General features: G+C 39.9%; 1 protein-coding gene across 2 annotated transcripts in view; it reads left to right on the top strand.

Annotated features, from left to right (window-relative positions):
* LOC126481192 (E3 ubiquitin-protein ligase synoviolin) overlaps positions 1-18,191 on the top strand; it is an 88,646-nt gene that overhangs the window by 17,951 nt on the left and 52,504 nt on the right. For both annotated transcript variants that reach the window (XM_050104782.1, XM_050104783.1), the window contains exons 3-6: positions 5,381-5,533; positions 5,635-5,683; positions 11,247-11,477; positions 13,462-13,561. In XM_050104782.1, coding sequence (XP_049960739.1) covers positions 5,381-5,533; positions 5,635-5,683; positions 11,247-11,477; positions 13,462-13,561 — 533 coding nt within the window. The remainder of the gene's footprint in view (positions 1-5,380; positions 5,534-5,634; positions 5,684-11,246; positions 11,478-13,461; positions 13,562-18,191) is intronic.

The following is an 18,191-nucleotide window of genomic DNA, read 5'->3' as shown; positions in this document are numbered from 1 at the left end:
CTCACTTAGACAGTGAATGGACATCACTTACTTCCATTAACATGGACATAGCAGAATTATGGGTAAAGTTTAAGCAAATTGTAAATTGTGATCTGGACAAGTTTGTGCCTAGTAAATGGATTAAGGATGGAAATGACCCACCATGGTTTAATAATGAGATTCAGAAAATGCTGAGAAAGCGAAGGCTGTTGCACTCTCAGTTCAAAAGAGAACATGCAACTGACAACAACGGCTAGTAGAGATTTGTGCACCCGTGAAAAGATCTATGCATGAAGCATACAGCTACTATCACTGTCATGTCTTAGCAAAAGATCTGGCAGAGAATCCAAGAAAATTCTGGTCCTATGTAAAATCGCTATGTGGGTCTAATGCTTCCATCCAGTCACTTGTTGACTTGTCTGGTGTGGCAGTTGAAGATAGCAAAATGAAAGCCAAAGTTTTAAATTGCACATTCAAGGAATCATTCAAGCAGGAGAATCGTACAAACGTACCATTTATTGATCATTAAAAAGACTCCTCTATGGATAACGCAGTAACAAGCATCCCTGACACAGAGAAACAACGAGTTGAAAACAAGTAAGTCACCAGGTCCAGATGGAAACCCAATAAGGTTTTACAAAGAGTACTCTATGACATTGACCCCTTACTTGGCTTGCATTTATCACAAATCTATCTCCAGGTGCAAAGCCCCAGTGACTGGAAAAAAGCACAGGTGACTCCTGTGTATAAAAGGGCAAAAGAACAGACCCAAAAACTTGCAGGCCAATATTTCATTTCAAATATAATAAATTTTCTTGAAATCAAGAAGCTTATGTTAATGAATCAGTGTGGTTTCATAAAGCACTGCTCATGTCAAACTCTGTTCTCGTATGATGTACTGTAGGCTGTAGATGAAGGGCAACAGCCAGATTCCATATTTCTAGATTTCTGGAAAACATTTGACATATTGCCCCATTGCAGACTGTTGAAGGAGGTACAAGCCTTTGGAATGGGTTCACAGATTTGTGAGTGGCTCCAAAACTTCTTAAGTTACAGAACCCAGTATGTTGTCCTCGAAGGTGAGTATTCATGAGAGACAAGGGTATTGTCAAAGGGCCCCAAGGAAGTGTAATAGGACTGCTATTATTCACTATATACATAAATGTTAAATCCCATAGTGCTCAGAGCCATTTGAACCATACATAAATGATTTGGTGGACAGGATGGGCAGCAATCTGCAGTTATTTGCTGACGATGCTGTGGTGTATGGTAAGGTGTCAAAGTTGAGTGACTATAGGAGATATAAGATGACTTAGACAAAATTTCTAGTTGGTGTAATGAACGGCTGCCAGCTGTCAATGTAGAAAAATGTAAGTTAATGCAAATGTGTAGGAAAAACAAACCTGTCATGTTTGGATGCAGCTTGACACAGTCATGTTGTTTAAATATCTGGTCATAATGTTGCAAAGCAATATGAAATGGAACGAGCATGTGAGGATTGTGGTAGGAAATGTGAATGGTCGATTTCGGTTTATTGGGAGAATTCTAGGAAAGTGATGTACATCTGTAAAGTATACAGCATATAGGATGCTTGTGCAACCTATTCTTGAATACTGCTCAAGAGTTTGGGATCCATACCTGTTGAGATTAAAGGAAGACATCAAAGCAGTTGAGAGGTGGGCTGCTAGATTTGTTACTGGCAGGTTTGAACAACACATAAGTCTTACGGAGATGTTCAGGAATCCAAATGGGAATCCTGGATGGAAGACAATGTTCTTTTCAAGGAACACTATTGAGAAAATTTAGAGAACCAATTTTTGAAGCTGACTGCAGAACAATTCTGTTGCTACTGACATATATTGCATGTAAGACCACAAAGATAAGATACGAGAAATTAGGGCTCATATGGAGACATACAGATAGCCGTTTTTCCCTCATTCTGTTTGCGAGTGGAACTAGAAAGGGAATGATTAGTTGTGCTACACAATACCCTCTGCAACACACTGTGCAGTGGCTTGTGGAGTATGTATGCAAATGCCACACACTGTAAGGTGGATTGCAGAGTATTGATGTAGATGTAGATTGATTGGGCAGGTTTTGCACCTGGATATTTCACAGGGATATGATCCCTGTGGCAAGAGGTTGGGATTGGGAGTGGAGGTGGCATAACAATGGACTAGGCTGCTATAGAGATGAGGTGGGTGACGGCACACATCTTCAGAAGGGTGGGAGATCTCTTTGCGGACTCGGTTTGGGTATAGCGTCTGTCTGTAAAGGCCTTGGTGAGGCCCTTAGTATATTGCAACATCCTCGGGTAGCCAGGCTGTAGGGGTGGGATTTTTTGGTGTGGAAGGGATGACAGCTGTCGAAATGCAGGTACTGTTGGTGGTTGATGGATTTTGTGTAGACAGATGTGTGGATAGAGCCATCAGAGAGGAAGAATTCATCAATGTCCAGGTAGGTAGCTTGCTGAATAGAGGAGGGCCAGGTAAAGCAGATGGGAGAGAAGGTATTGAGGTTGTGAAGGAATGAGGACTGAGTGTCTTGGTTCTGAATTCAGATCATGAAGAATCATCAATGAACCTGAAGCAAGCTAGAGGTTTAACATTTTGGGAGGCTAGGAAGGTCTCCTCTAGGTGCCCCGTAAACAGATTGTCACAGGAGGTGGCCATGCAGGTGCTCATGGCTGTGCTGCAGAATTGCTTGTATATCCTATCTTGAAAGGAGAAGTAATTTTGAGTTATGATAAAGTTAGTATGGTGTATGAGGAATAAGATAGTGGGTTTGTAGCCTGAAGGAGGTGGCGTCAACAGTGTCAAGTATGAATCTGGAAGGTAAAGGGGTGTATCTTTGACATAGTAGGCTAAATTATGGACAATTGGTTGAAGGTGTTGGTCAGTGAGCCCCTAATTCTTTCAGTGGGGGTACAGTAACCAGCTACAGTGGAGTGTCCAAGATTCATGGGTTTGTGGATTTTTGGGAGCGTGTAGAAAGAGGGTGTGCAGGTTAGTATGGGAATGAGGAGGGAAATTGATTTGGGGGTTATTGTACCCCCACTGAGAGAATACCAACAGCTCCAACCAATTGTCCCTAATCTAGCCTCTCACGTCAGACAAACCAGCCACTTCCTCCGTTGGTTCTCCACATTCCTGCCCCTTTACCTCCTGGATCCCTACTCATCACTGTTGATGCCACCTCCCTATACACCACCACCCCTCATACCCATTGTCTTACCGTTACTGAATGCTACCTTTTTTAATGTTCTTCAACCTCCAAACCTACTGTGGTATTCTCCTTACTAGCTTTACCCTAACCCACAACTTCCTTTCCTTTGAAGGGAAGGTATACAGACAAATCCGCAGCATAACCATGGGCACCTACATGGAACCCTTCTATGCCAACCTGTTTATGGACCATCTAGAGGAGACCTTACTCACCTCCCAAAATGTCAAATCCCTAGTCTGGTTCAGATTCATTGATGATATCTTCATGTTCTGGGCTCAGGACCAAGACATCCTATCCTCATTCCTTCATAAACTCAACACTTTCTTTCCTGTCTGCTCTACCTGGTCCTCCTCTACCCAACGTACCACCTTTCTGGGTTGACCTCCTTTCCGATGGCTCCATCCACACGAAATTCACCGACAGTACCTGTGTTTCAACAGCTGTCATCCCTTCCACACCAAAAAATCACTCTCATACTACCTAGCCACCCAGGACTGTGTATCTACAGTGACACTGACCGTCTCACCAAGGCCTTCACGGACAGACACTATCCCCCAGACACTGTGCAGAAACTGGTCTCCTGTGCCATTTCCTGTCCCTGCCCCCCAAATCCTCCCATTACCCCCAGAACCAGTGACAAAGGAGAGCCTCCTTCATCATCCAGTACCATCCCAGACTGGAACAACTGAACCACATCTGTCATCAGGGCCTAGATTACCTATCATGTTGCCCATCACACACTGATATAAGGGACATCCTACGCAAGATCCTTCCACCCGCTCCTAAAGTGGTGTTCAGTTCTCCACCCAATCTCCATGAAATCCTAGTCCATCCCTGTGCCATTCTCAATCCCTACCCTGTGCCATAGGGATCATATTCCCTGACCTGCTCAATCCACCCACTCAGCACTTGCTATTCCAGTCCTGTCACAGGGTTGTCCTACCCCATCAGAGGCCGGACCACCTGTGAAAGCAGACGTGTCATATACCAGCTCTGGTACAATCACTGTACAGCTTTTTATATTGGTGTGACTTTTGACTAGCTGTCCACTAGAATGAACAGCCATTACCAAACTATGGTCAAGAGCAAAGTAGACCATCCTGTGGCTCAATGTGCAGCTGAACATAACAAGTTTGATTTCAGTGGCTTCTTCACAATCCAGGGCATATGGACCCTCCCCTCCACCACCAACTTTTCTGAACTGTGCAGATGGGAGTTATCCTTGCAATGCATTCTCTGCTCCTGAAGTTATCCCATCCTCAACCTACAGTAACCTACTATCCCCACACTCTCCACCAAACAGTTACCACCCCATCTGTCCTATCACCTCCTCCTTATTCTTGTCCCCTCACCTTCTTTGTGTGCCACCCTCTGCCAACACACTCGCCCATTTTTCCCCTCCTCTGTTCCGCTCTTTACAAGCTCCCTGCCCCCACCCCGCACCCCTCCCCACCTCCCTGCTGCACAGCCTCCCAGTCCTCCCTGCCCACTTCTCCAGACAGTGTTCTCCTGCCCCTCCCCCCCCCCCCCCCTCCTGTACACTGCTATTTCTTCACCTTCCCCATCCCTTCCAGATTGCTGCTTCATTCTGCGTGACAGTTGCATTCCAGTCTGAGCTGCTGTAGATGGCGGTCATGTGTGCATGAGGTGTACGTGCTTGTGTGAATGTGTATGTCTGTGTTCCCTTTTCTGAAGAAGGCTTTGACCTAAAGCTGTATGTGTAACTGTCTTTTCGTTGTGCCTGCCTGCAACTCAGTGTGTCATCTTTACGTTGTGTAGGAATCTGTCTTTTTCCTTATATTGTTGATATTCCTACCTGGAGTTTCCATTGTTTGTATAAATAATTCACTCTTTTCAAGTGAGATTCAATTGCCCAGCTGTCTGGATCTCTCATCAAAGACATTGACACATGCTACATGTAACCATTCCAGCAGTCAGTACTCCTTTAAATTAATGTCTCATGCTTTTGCGACTGATGATCAGTCTGTTTCCTTCTTTGTTATGAAATTTGTTTGTGAGAGGGAAGGGGATACAAGCATTTTAGACCTTGAAAATTATCTCTGTGTAATCAAATGCGTATATAATCAAGAGGTGGATGTGTTACAGTACAGCTTTTTGAATGGAAACTATGTTTAAAATTCATGCATCTCAGTGTATATCTTCTTAATTTTTGCAGCATCTGGTAGAACGATCATGGTATGCAGTGACAGAAACCTGCCTTGCTTTCACTATGTTCAGAGATGACTTCAGTCCAAAGTTTGTGGCACTCTTCATACTGCTTCTGTTCCTGAAATGCTTCCATTGGCTAGCTGAGGATCGTGTTGACTTTGTAAGTTCTGGAGTCATCACTTTTCTGTATTTGGAAGAATCTTGTGAGACATTTCTTTTACAGTTATAAATTCCTGTTTGCATTTATTGTGTGTGTTTCAGATGGAACGTAGTCCAGTTCTCTCTCATCTTTTCCACGTCCGAATTGTATGTAAGTAAATAATTTGTTTCTGTCTAGAACTAGTACATGATTCACAACTTTTTTTATTGAGACGTACTAATTTCATATGAATTGTTGAACTACCATTGGGGTGTCAATGTGGTAACAGAAATTTTCATGACCACTGTTTCATTAATTGTTATTCTTATTCCTCATTATACTAATTAATAACTGTGGCCATTAATATACATATCAGCTATACTCTACACATTCTAATTAGTAATAGCTATAAAAATTATGGGTGGGCTCCATATGTCTCCTCTCTCCCACATGAAATCTTTGTTTCCCTTCTGGGAAGATTTGTTGTGGAATTTATTGAAAAGTTTGTTCCAGAGATATGGAAAGGTGCCTATGTACTGAGCAGCCAGAAATATTAGTGCGTTGGGATCAGGGAGGCCACTGAAATGTTAAAACACCCAAACATTCTGAATAGAGTAGGTGGTTGTAAGCTTGCACCATCATGTATGTCAGCTATCAGTGCCCAGCAGGCCACACTAACAACTTGAGATCAAAGTATTACTAGTTTAAAAAGTCATTACACACCCAATACTCCACAATATGAAAACAGCAATCACTGTAATCTACATGACATTTGTCAACTGCCAGTTATGGCCTGTACCAAATTTGGCACCAGTCAGCAGCAGATCCCCACTTCTTCCACCACAGCAAACCAGTCTGATAAAGCTGCCCAATCCTGCCACCATGGGAACTAAATCAGATGAACTTTTTTTTTAAGTGGCTTAGTATGATGCCGAGTGGAAGGTGTCATGATGAAATATAAGTGGATCCTTGACAGGACAGTACACCAGTAGACACAAATGCAAGCCACAACTACCTTGGCTGAAATATCAGTTCTGTTGATCCAGCAACAGTTATCTTACAAATGATGCAGCTGTATGCATGAACGTTTATGTTGACAGAACATTCTAATTTATGGAAAATGGTAAACGAGTGGATTTACAGAATTGTAGACTAGTATCAGTTAAGTGTTGGGTGTGTATTTTTCTGTATCTAAATATGCTTCCTCAGTCTGGTGCAGGTCGTTTAGTGCCAGATACTGCTCTCAGTGAGACTTAGTAGTTGATCACAGGTTGCTTATTGCCAACTCTAGCAGAAGTTACCTAAAGTAGCATGAACCCTAACATGGAGAGAGGGGTCTGTCAAAAAGGAGAGGCTTAAAAGTGGAACTGATCAGTGCCTAGTAATTGCATGAATTTCTCCCTCCTCATCAACAGGTGTGCCCTGAAGAAGTTCCTTGCAATCATCTAAGCAGCTCACTGACCAATCTGAGAAGGCAAAGATGGAATAGACAAAAAGGAAGACACCTTACCTCAGTGAATGGTCAAAGACATCTGAACAGTTACAGCCCAATACACAGTAAAACATTGGCAGGCAGTTATCATGTGCTAATGTGCTACAGCACATTTTGCTTCGAATGTGAACCAGAAATCACTCTAAAATTACACCATTTCTCTTCAAAAGTGAGCTGGAAATGACACTAAAATTGCCATTTCTCTTTGAATGCATGCGGGTATTTGAATAAAATGGACAAAAATGTGTTTCTCAGCGCCCTGTGTGTGAGAACTAGAAACCAGTCTCGAGTGCTGAAATGACAGTCAGCTTCACTATGATTGAGTCAAGAAGTGATACAGTTTTCTGTTTTCTACTGTGCATGCTTTGATGTAAATCATATATTCTGGCACTAAAAGTGCTATATTGCTCACAGCACCAGGTCAGTGTTTTTATTTGAAACTGCATGTGGCTTATTGTGCAGTCATAGAGAATGGAGCGATGTTTAAAGCTCTGCTGTCATGACTCCACCGTGGGCAAGTGGTCTAAAGCTTAGACTGGTAATTTTTGAACCCGGGCCCGATTCCCGCTAATACTAACAATTTTTTTCCTTCACAGTGTCGAACCATTAATTTAAAATTTAAAAATAACAGTTTTGTTACAGATGTAAGAATAATATATTCAATTTATTTATGATTACTATCTCTCCCTTAAAACCCACTTCCTTTCGTCTTTCCCTCTCCTTCCCTCTTTCCTGATGAGGCAACAGTTTGTTGCGAAAGCTTGAATTTTGTGTTTGTTTGTGTGTCTATCGACCTGCCAGCGCTTTCGTTCGGTAAGTCACCTCATCTTTGTTTTTATATATAATTTTTCCCACGTGGAATGTTTCCCTATATATATATATATATATATATATATATATATATAATAGAGGGAAACATTCCACGTGGGAAAAATATGTCTAAAAAGAAAGATGATGAAACTTACCAAACAAAAGCGCTGGCAGGTCTATAGACACACAAACAAACACAAACACACACACAAAATTCCAGCTTTCGCAACCAATGGTTGCCTCTTTCCTGACGAGGCAACCATTGGTTGCGAAAGCTGGAATTTTGTGTGTGTGTTTGTGTTTGTTTGTGTGTCTATCGACCTGCCAGCGCTTTTGTTTGGTAAGTTTCATCATCTTTCTTTTTAGACATATATATATATATATATATATATATATCAATTATTTAAATATAGTGAAACAATTCAATTGATATACGTAAAATTAATATATTCCATTTAATCAAACAGTGGAAAATCCAAGATGGAATGTAAAAATAGTATGAGAAGGAAAGTTGCTACCCACCATATAGCGGAGATGCTGAGTCACAGATAGGCACAACACAAAGATTTTCACACTTAAAGCTTTTGGCCAATGGCCTTTGTCAACAACACACACACACACACACACACACACACACACACACACAAATGCAACTCTCTCACACTACTGCAGTCTCAGGCAACTGAAACCACACTGCACCAGTGCATGATAGGAGTGGCAGGTGGCAACTGGGGGGGGGGGGGGGGTAGAGTTGGAGGCTCAGGTGGGGAGGGGGAGGGAGTATGGTGAGGATGGCGGACAATGAAGTGCTGTAGGTTGAGCAGCGGGCAGGGAAGAGATGAGGAGGGGGGAGTAGCGGAAAAGGAGAGAAGTAGAGAGTAATAAATAAAAAATAATAAAATAAATAAAAAAGACTAGGTGTGGTGGTGGAATGAAGGCTGTGTAGTGCTGGAATGGGAGCGGGGAAGGGGTCGGATGGGTGAGGACAGCAACTAACGAAGGTTGCGGCCAGAAGGGTTATGGGAACTTCGTTAGTTGCTGTCCTCACCCATCCAGCCCCTTCCCTGCTCCCATTCCAGCACTATGCAGCTATCAGTCCACCACCACACACAGTCATTTAATATATTTATTTTATTATTTTGTTATTTATTTCTCTCTATTTCACTCCTTTTCCACTCCCACCCCCCATCTCTTCCCTGCCTGCCGCCCAACCTGCAGCACTTCACTGTCCGCCATCCGCACCATACTATCCCTCCTCCTCTCCACCCCAGCCTCTTCCTTTCGCCCACCCAGTCGCCACTCCCATCATGCACTGGTGCTGCTGCTCGCAGTGTGGTTTCAGTTGCCTGAGACTGCAGTCGTTGTGTGAGTTGCGTTTGTGTGTGTGTGTGTGTGTGTGTGTGTGTGTGTGTGTGTCTTGTTGACAAAGGCCATTGGCCAAAAACTTTTAGTGTAAAAATCTTTTTGTTGTGCCTGAAGGTCAAAAGGCTATAGGCCATCACATTGTATTGACATGGGTATAATTTCGCATGAGCCACCACTGCAGTGAAAGCAATCTGGTATAGAAGCCACTGAACAGCCTACCATTGATAACAGGAAAATCCAAGAAGAATATAGGATAATGGGCTTCCATGCCTGTGAAGTGTATTGTGAGTCTGTGGATCACCAGACTGCGTGTCACATGTTTCATTGTGATTAGATTAGACTGGATGAGATATACTTTTTGTTTCATATATCCATAGCAAAGAGATTGGCAACAAGTCATAATATAAGAATACACCATAAAAAAGACAGAGAGGGATATATGCTAATGCCCCTTCCACAAAATCCTAAATGATATGGTTCTCATCAATGTGGACTTAGTCAAGAAAATCTTAAACATATTTTTGTTTCTGAGGTAATAACAAATTTGAAACAAAACATGTTAATGTACAATACACTGGCACCATACGTCAGCTGTATGTATACTGAACGTGAGGTGTTGATCAGAAGTGGAAGTAATGTTTGGCGTGCTGCAGAGAAATGTTAAGGACTAATAATGTTTACAATATATGTAAATGACTTATTAGAGAGAGAGTCAGCAACGCTGTCAGATTGCTTGCTGATGATGATGATGTTTACAGGAAAGTATCTTCACTGGATTATCATAAGGACATGGCTCTGACAATATTTTCACTTTGTGTATTGAATGGGAGTTCTCTTTAAATTTAAATGCAGATGAATACGAAATGATGTCCGTAACTAAGAAAGTAACCAATTTTACCCAGTAGTATCCAATTACAAGATTAATGTAAGCTTTGGAGCATGTGACATTATTGAAGTATCTTGTAAAGTGTGGCAAACCTCTGGTTCCTTTGGCTGGTCAGGATAACTGTACATAAGTGGCTTCTGATATTATGATATTGTAGTTTAAGGGCTTATGTGACGTTGATTTGGGAAGAATTTGAATCATTTTTATCTTTGGTATTGTATATGAAGTGTAGATAGAACCTCTTACAATGACTGAGAAACACTTTTTGTGGGTCATAAATTAAAAGTTAGTTTACAGTCACATGAGACTGTAGTGAGAAATCTGATTTATTTTCATATATTATGGTTGTAAACATTATCATTGCGTACATTAATTGCATTCTGAATGAAGATGTGGGCAAACAGCTTTATACAGAGGAATGGTTCTAAGAGGAATGGTCAGTATTCAGGGATATAACAGACATTATCATTCAGAGCAAAAAAATCTAGTAAATATGAGCTCTTAAATGCATACCTAAAGAGCTATGAGTTGTCCTTCAGTAGAACAGATGTGTTTCACAGTAGTGAAGATGATAAGTGATCATAGATCTTAACGTATGCACTTTAAAGCCCATGTTTACTGGACTTTTTTCTTGTTTTAGTCCATAGTACCACCTCTCAAAATATGGAAAGCTAAAAAAATTTGCAGTAGAAGAGATTTGCTTCACAGTATTGAAGATGAAGACATGTTCATAGCCCTTAAGGTAAGCATTTTAGAGACCATGTATATTACAATTTTTTGCTTTGAATGATCATTCCTGTCATCTCACAATATTGACCATTTCACCTGGGACACCCTATATTAGTATGGAGATTTTGTGATTCCATAGAACATGTGTGGCTACTTAATATTTGCAGTATAAAAATGGGAACCCTGTGTCTTTTTTGCCTTTTAAATAAGATATTATGATAAATTATGTAATTTTCTTCATATTTATATAAAAACTTCATATTATAACTCATTGATAAAGACATGCAAGATAACCGAGAAACTTTTTTTTCCAATTTGAATAGAAAATATGTTCTGGCATGTGTAATTTGATGTTTGATACAAAGAAATAATACAAAGAAATAAAGTTCTCCCTCATTTGGTTAAAGAATATCAATAGTTTATAAATTTTGAATTTCTTTTATTTGTTACAGCTCTGCTGATGATGTTAGCGGGACTTGATATGCATTTTGTTGAGCATGCATACCATTCCACAGTAACAAAAGGAGCATCAGTGCAACTGGTATTTGGTTTTGAATATGCTATTCTGCTCACTATCGTCTTCAATATAACCATAAAATACACTCTTCATACGATCGATCTCAACAGTGATAGTCCATGGGAAAACAAGGCCGTTTTCCTTCTCTATACTGAACTTGTTATGGGTTAGTTGAGAAAATTGTACTTCTTAACTAATTATCTGCATTTGAGTTCACAGCATTTTCAAGCTTAAATGTAACGCAGTAAATGTTGGTTAGTTTTATAATCACTGCTTTGACTGATCTCATAGTTGAATGTGTTGTTTTTACTGAAATAGAAGTAGTAGACTACAATGTTCAAATTTGTGTCATGGGAATATAATGCCCATAGTCATCAAAATCTGGGTATAGTGCCTAATAGGAAGTATTTATGAAGAATCATATGTGAGACATACAATTTCAGTGTTTGCAGACAACCATATGCACAAATCAACTCACAAACAGTGAACAAGACTAGTAATTGGAATGGATTCCTGAGCTGGTGCTTGAAGTTGGCTTTAATCGAAATCTGCAAAAGTAGATGGATGCATTTGTCTCGATTTTAGATAAAAATAACTGTGTGGGAAATAAAAAAAGCATTCTTTCTATTTAGTACATAATATTAATTGCTGTATGCTTCTATGAGACCAGCAGCCATCATTATTATAACACTACTTAAAAAGCACTTTTAAGACATATGTGTACTGCTAATGCCGTTTGGGGTCACAAGATTGTTGGAACCAAAATGAAGTTGATAGCAGGACAATCACTGACAGTATTTTATGTTTATTGTATATGCACTACTAACAGGGAAGGCCTCCAATTGGTAAAAAGTATTGTACAGTTGCCATTAGTCAAGTAATTGGTACTGTGATCAGCTTCATGTTTTTGTGTTGTCAGATCTTCAAATGAGGAGACATCTGCCAAGCGACATGAAAACATCATAGTCTGTGTGTTACTGCGGAAGTCATCACTTGTGGTTATGCATTAGTTGTATGGAAATGTGACAGTGTCAAAACTGTAAATATTCAAGTGATGTAGGCAGTTTGTTGAACATTGAACCAGCATTGAAGATGACCTGATGCTATGTGATCATCTGTCCACATTCACCACTGTCACAGAATAAAGTTCATCATACTGATTCGGCAGATAAATGGCTACCAAGTTGCAAAATTGCACCTCAAGACAATTTCACAAGGGAATGTTGAAAGTATTCTGCATGAAATTTTGAACCTGCATTGTGGTGTTAATCACTGTTTTAAAATACACTGTTCCCTGTGAAGAAGATAGTATTATTATTTCAGTGGTGAGTGACCTCTTTACAATGACAAGTACAAATAACAGCTTTCTGAAAATCATCACACCAACAAACATGTCTCTTCTAAGACCTTCAGTAAAATAATCACCTGAGTGGAAGATGAGAGCATTGTAAAAGAGACAAACATTCACATAAACAAAAGCAAAGGAAAAAGTAATGGAAATGTTTCCCCAGGTGGCTGCATTGTGATGATGAAATTTTTATTTTGATTATCCTCCACTGCGCTGTTCTCGGAAGAAAACATGAAACAGTTCATAAACCACTGAGTTTTGCTGTTTGACATGGACTCTGCTCTCTAGTCACTATTGGTTAAAAACTAGTTTTCTAAGTTTAGTGTTAATGGTCTGAATATCCATCCAACTTACCCAACCTTGCACATGTACCATTTTGTACTTGTTTTCACAAGTAATAATGAAATTGATGGGACAAATTCTGCAGAAATAAAATAAACTGCAGGCACTGACTGATCAAGTGCTCCATGAGCATGAGTGTTGTGAATGAATGTTGTTTCAGTTATGTGTACGCAGTAAAGGAATGTTTTAAATTGACATGTAACATAAAATGGTGTAAGTGTAGTAAATATTTTATTTTACATTTCATCTGTGGCCTTCTTCACTGCGCCTCACCAATGTCGTAATCTTGTTTATTTAATGTAATATTTTGCATTTATGAGTACTCTTAGTATCTGTGTTCAGTTAGTTTCAATTATTGCTATAACGTGGTAGTATAAACCTTTTTAAACAGAAATTTAAGCCTTTTTTTCATATTTATGGGTGTAAAAATGTTCATTTCATTTTGTTTGCCCCCAAACAGGTTTCATCAAGGTTATTCTGTATATTACATTTGTTGCCATAATGGTCCGAATTTATACATTACCATTGTTTGCCTTCCGCCCAATGTATTACACTATGAGGTAAGTTGGCAGGCTGCAGCACATCAAGCTTCTTACGTACTTTAAAATACACTATTTTTCCATGATTTAAAATTAACTCTATCTGCCTTTTGTGTGTCATTATCTACATATTAGAAGATTGAAAAAATTATTAAACATCAGATTTTTTTCTTGTTTCTCAGTTGTGTTTAGTGTAATCATTGCACATGCTTTAGGGTCTTGTGTATATTAGGTTGGTCCATAAATTTGTAGCATTTTCGTTGTGCATGTTGCTGTTGGTTTATTTATCAAGTATCAGTTTTTATTTGTAGTTCACTGTTGCGATTCTACATACTGTCATTTGGAGATAGTGATTGGAGCTGTGGAGACTAGAAAATGCAGTGCCAAGTGGAAAAATCAGAACATTTCCAACATATTCATGGAGTGCCAACTGGAGAAATCGGAACATTTCCAACATATTCTTCTGTTTGAGTTCAGTAGATTGGTGACAGCAGTGGAGGCAGGCAGAAACATTTTTGCCATGTATGGAGATAATGTCATTTGACAGAGCATGGCAAGCAAATGGATTTCTCATTTTAAGCAGTATCGTTTTGATGTTAGTAACTCTCCACGTTCAGGAAGATCATAAGGGTTTGATGAAGATCATTAATCCACAATGATCCACATCATTGTTCTCAAGAACTGGCAAATGTGATGAACTGTGATCATTCCACCACCATGCAACATTTGCATGCAGGTGGGAAGAAGTGGGAGGGAGGGGCGAAGGTTCAAAAATCGGTTATAAGGATACAGCCTGTTCTTTGCTAAAACCACAAAAATCAGTGGGTGGCCGTATGTGCATCTCTGCTTGCTTGTCATCGATTACTTCATGAACAACACCAATCCCGTATTGTTACTGGTGATGAGAAATGGTGTCTCTATGTTAACATAAGGAAAAGAAAAGAATAGTTGAGCTGAAACAACACAGCAATTTCCCATACAAAGACCTGCTCTCGCCACAAAAGATAATATTGTACACATGGTGGAACAGCGATGGCATGGTGTACTGTGAATTGCTTCCCTGAGGTGTAACCATCACTGCTGACATTTATTGCAACAACTGAGATATCTTGAGATGCAGTCAAAGAACAGCAACCAGGAAGACTGCGTGAAGTGATGCTAATCCATGATAACATCTGCCTGCATTTATTATGAAAATGCACCCCGAACATGGCTCGACAAGTTCTTCACCTCAAAACCATGTGTTTTTTACAATCGCTGAATCTAAAACTTATCCCAGCATTGGCAGAGTTTTGGAAATAGTGAAGGAGAGTATATTATTGGTAACTAAAGTCTCTGTTGTGTTTATTAAACTTAATGGAAAAATGCTACAAGCTTATGCACCAACCCAGTATATTGTTTAGAAACTAAATATACAAAGACTACAAACTTTTGACAGACAGAAATTAATTCTTCATGAAATCAGCATAAAACTTTTATCAGTCTCTCTCTATTACCAGTTGTCTAAATTATTTTTTTCTTTCTTTAAATGCACTGAGGCTATCCATTTTATTTTCAGTCCTTGCTACCCCAGTCACTAAAACTGGATAATGATGTAAGATTGTTACTCAGATGGATATACATTAATTTCTCATAAAATGTGAGTGTGCCAGTACTTAGCTTCACAAATTAAATATTTACCACAATTTGCATTATAAAGAAAGACGGAGGTTAAGGTTTAATACCCCATCAGTTACGAGGTTTTTAGAGGCCATGCAGGAGTGCAGATCCTACAAAAATGAGGCTGCCAATTACCTCTGGCTTTAAAGAAACTTTTCTGTCAATCACCTGAAGTAGTTTAGAAAAGCATGGAAAACTTGAATCTCTATGGTCTGAAGTAGATTTGAGACTCCCTCCTTCCAGATAAAAGTCGTGTGCCTTAAGCATTGTGCTACCTTTTTTTGGCTAGAGTGATACATGATTTAGGTTATCATTAACATCATTGGCATTTAGTAGTTAATGATCATTTTAAGCAGAACATATTTCCAGAACATTGCAGTGTTGTAGCCAGAGCTAATGTTAGATTATGAGAAGATTCCAGTGGCTAAAAGTTAATTTCAAGTGAGCATATTTTAGGAGATGGCTAAGCACTCTAGCAGAATTCTCTAAGTTCTCTATTAAAGACTACTTTGATAGTTCCATAAAGCTTTCTGTCAGGTAAACTAAGCCCATCACAAGAATTATTTAGAGTTCTTAATCTTTGAATAAGATTTCCTGTAGTAGTTCTGTACAATTCCTCCATAATAGCCATTTTCCATTGAAACAGTAACAAGGGGCACTCTGACTTCTGAAGCTCTAGATCATAAAGACCTGAATAAACAATTACTACATTTGCCTGTTAAACCATTATACAGTTTTTTTTGGCACTTATTCTAAGTATCTTTTTGTATTGTGTTTCTTTTGCTACCTGCCATTTTACTTTGTCTGATATTTCCAAATTTCTTCATTCAAGTTGCATATTTTGTATCAGCAAAACAGATCACAGTGGTTTTTGTTTGAAGTTATAAACTGTAGTCACTTTCATCAAAAATGAAGATAAAGATAGTCTGACTTAAAGATTGAACATAACAAACACTGCCTTTTCCCCTGTTCAATTAATACAACTGAAGTTAAAATTCTAAAGTAACTTTTGCGGTCTATGTGGAGTAGGGTTTTTATCATAATGTGATGACTGCTGTAGCATGTTGTCTACAAAATGTGCCATGAAAAAATCATGCCTGTTTTACTTAAGAAAGTGGCATTCCTGAAGTACGCAACAATTCATATGCGGAATTTTCTCATAAAATCACCACTGACCTTTGCAGGAAATCTAGCTTCGTCAGTGATCAGTAAGTTGTGTACAAAGATGTTTCTCCAGTATCCTAATAGCCTATTTTCTGCTGAGGCTGATGACACTTCATGAAAAGCTTTCTGATAAATAATACAGCATGCTGTTAATATATTTTAGGATTTGGGCTGTATGCAGCTACTTAATTTGTTACGCTGCCTGTCTTGTAATACTATTAACTACTCTTTGATGACACTTTCAGTATTAGGAAGTCATTTGTTGACATACACTATGTGATCAAAAGTATCAGGACACCTGGCTCAAACTGACTTACAAGGTTGTGATGCCGTCCATTGGTAATGCTGGAATTCAGTATGGTGTTGGCCCACCCTTAGTCTTGATGACAGCTTCCACTCTTGCAGGCATACATTCAGTCAGGTGCTGGAAGGTTTCTTGGGGAATGGCAGCCCATTTTTCATGGAGTGCTCACTGAGGAGAGGTATTGATGTTGGTCGGTGAGGCCTGGCATGAAGTCAGTGTTCCAAAACATCCCAAAGGTGTTCTGTAGGATTTAGGTCAGAACTCTGTGCAGTCCAGTCGATTACAGGGATGTTATTATCGTGTAACCACTCTGCCACAGGCCGTGCATTATGAACAGGTGCTCGATCATGCAGAAAAATGCGATCGCCATCCCCAAATTGCTCTTCAACAGTGGGAAGCAAGAAGGTGCTTAAAACATCAATGTAGGCCTATGCTGTGATAGTGCCACGCAAAACAACAAGGGGTACAAGCACTCTCCATAAAAAACACGACCACACCATAACACCACTGCCTCCGAATTTTTCTGTTGGCCCAACACACGCTGGCATTCGCCATACCCACACACTGCCATCGGATTGCCACATTGTGTACTGTGATTTGTCACTTGACACAATGTTTTTCCACTGTTCAGTCGTCCAATGTTTACGCTCCTTACACCAAGCAAGGCGTTGTTTGGCATTTACCAGCATTATGTTTGGCTTATGAGCAGGTGCTCAACCATGAAATGCAAGTTTTCTCACCTCCCGCCTGACTGCCATAGTACTTGCAGTGGATCCTTATGCGGTTTGGAATTCCTGTGTGATGGCCTGGATAGATGTCTGCCTATTACACATTACGACCCTCTTCAACCGTCGGCAGTCTCTCTCAGTTAAGAGATGAGGACGGTCTGTATACTTCTGTGCTGTATGTATTCCTACACATTTCCACTGCACTGTAACATTGGAAACATTGACCTAGGAATGTTTAGGAGTGTGGAAATCTTGCATACAGGCATATGACAACAAGTGAAACCCAATCACCTGACCACATTCAAAGTCTGTAAGTTCCGTGGACCGCCCCATTCTGCTCACTCACCATGTCTAATTACTACTGAGGTCGCTGATATGGCGTACCTGGCAGTAGGTGGCAGCACAATGCACCTAATATGAAAAACGTATGTTTTTGGAGGAGTCAAGATACTTTTGATCACATAGTGTATCATGTTATGTGATGATCTAGGATTGCTTTCTATTATCATTGATTACCAAACATGATATTTCACATGGGCACCTGCCAAGTAGGTGGAATCAGTCAGAATATACATTAAAAACAAGGATGACGTAACTTACCAAATGAAAGTGTTGGCATGTTGATAGACACACAAACACACACACAAAATTCAAGCTTTCGCAACCAACGGTTGCTTCGTTAGAAAGAGGGAAGGAGAGGGAAAGATGAAAGCATGTGGGTTTTAACGGAGAGGGTAAGGAGTCATTCCAATCCCGGGAGCGGAAAGACTTACCTTAGGGGGAAAAAAAGGACAGG

Source organism: Schistocerca serialis, chromosome 5, assembly GCF_023864345.2.
Source record: "Schistocerca serialis cubense isolate TAMUIC-IGC-003099 chromosome 5, iqSchSeri2.2, whole genome shotgun sequence".
Lineage (NCBI taxonomy): Eukaryota > Metazoa > Arthropoda > Insecta > Orthoptera > Acrididae > Schistocerca > Schistocerca serialis.
This window is presented reverse-complemented; position numbering and strand designations above follow the sequence as displayed.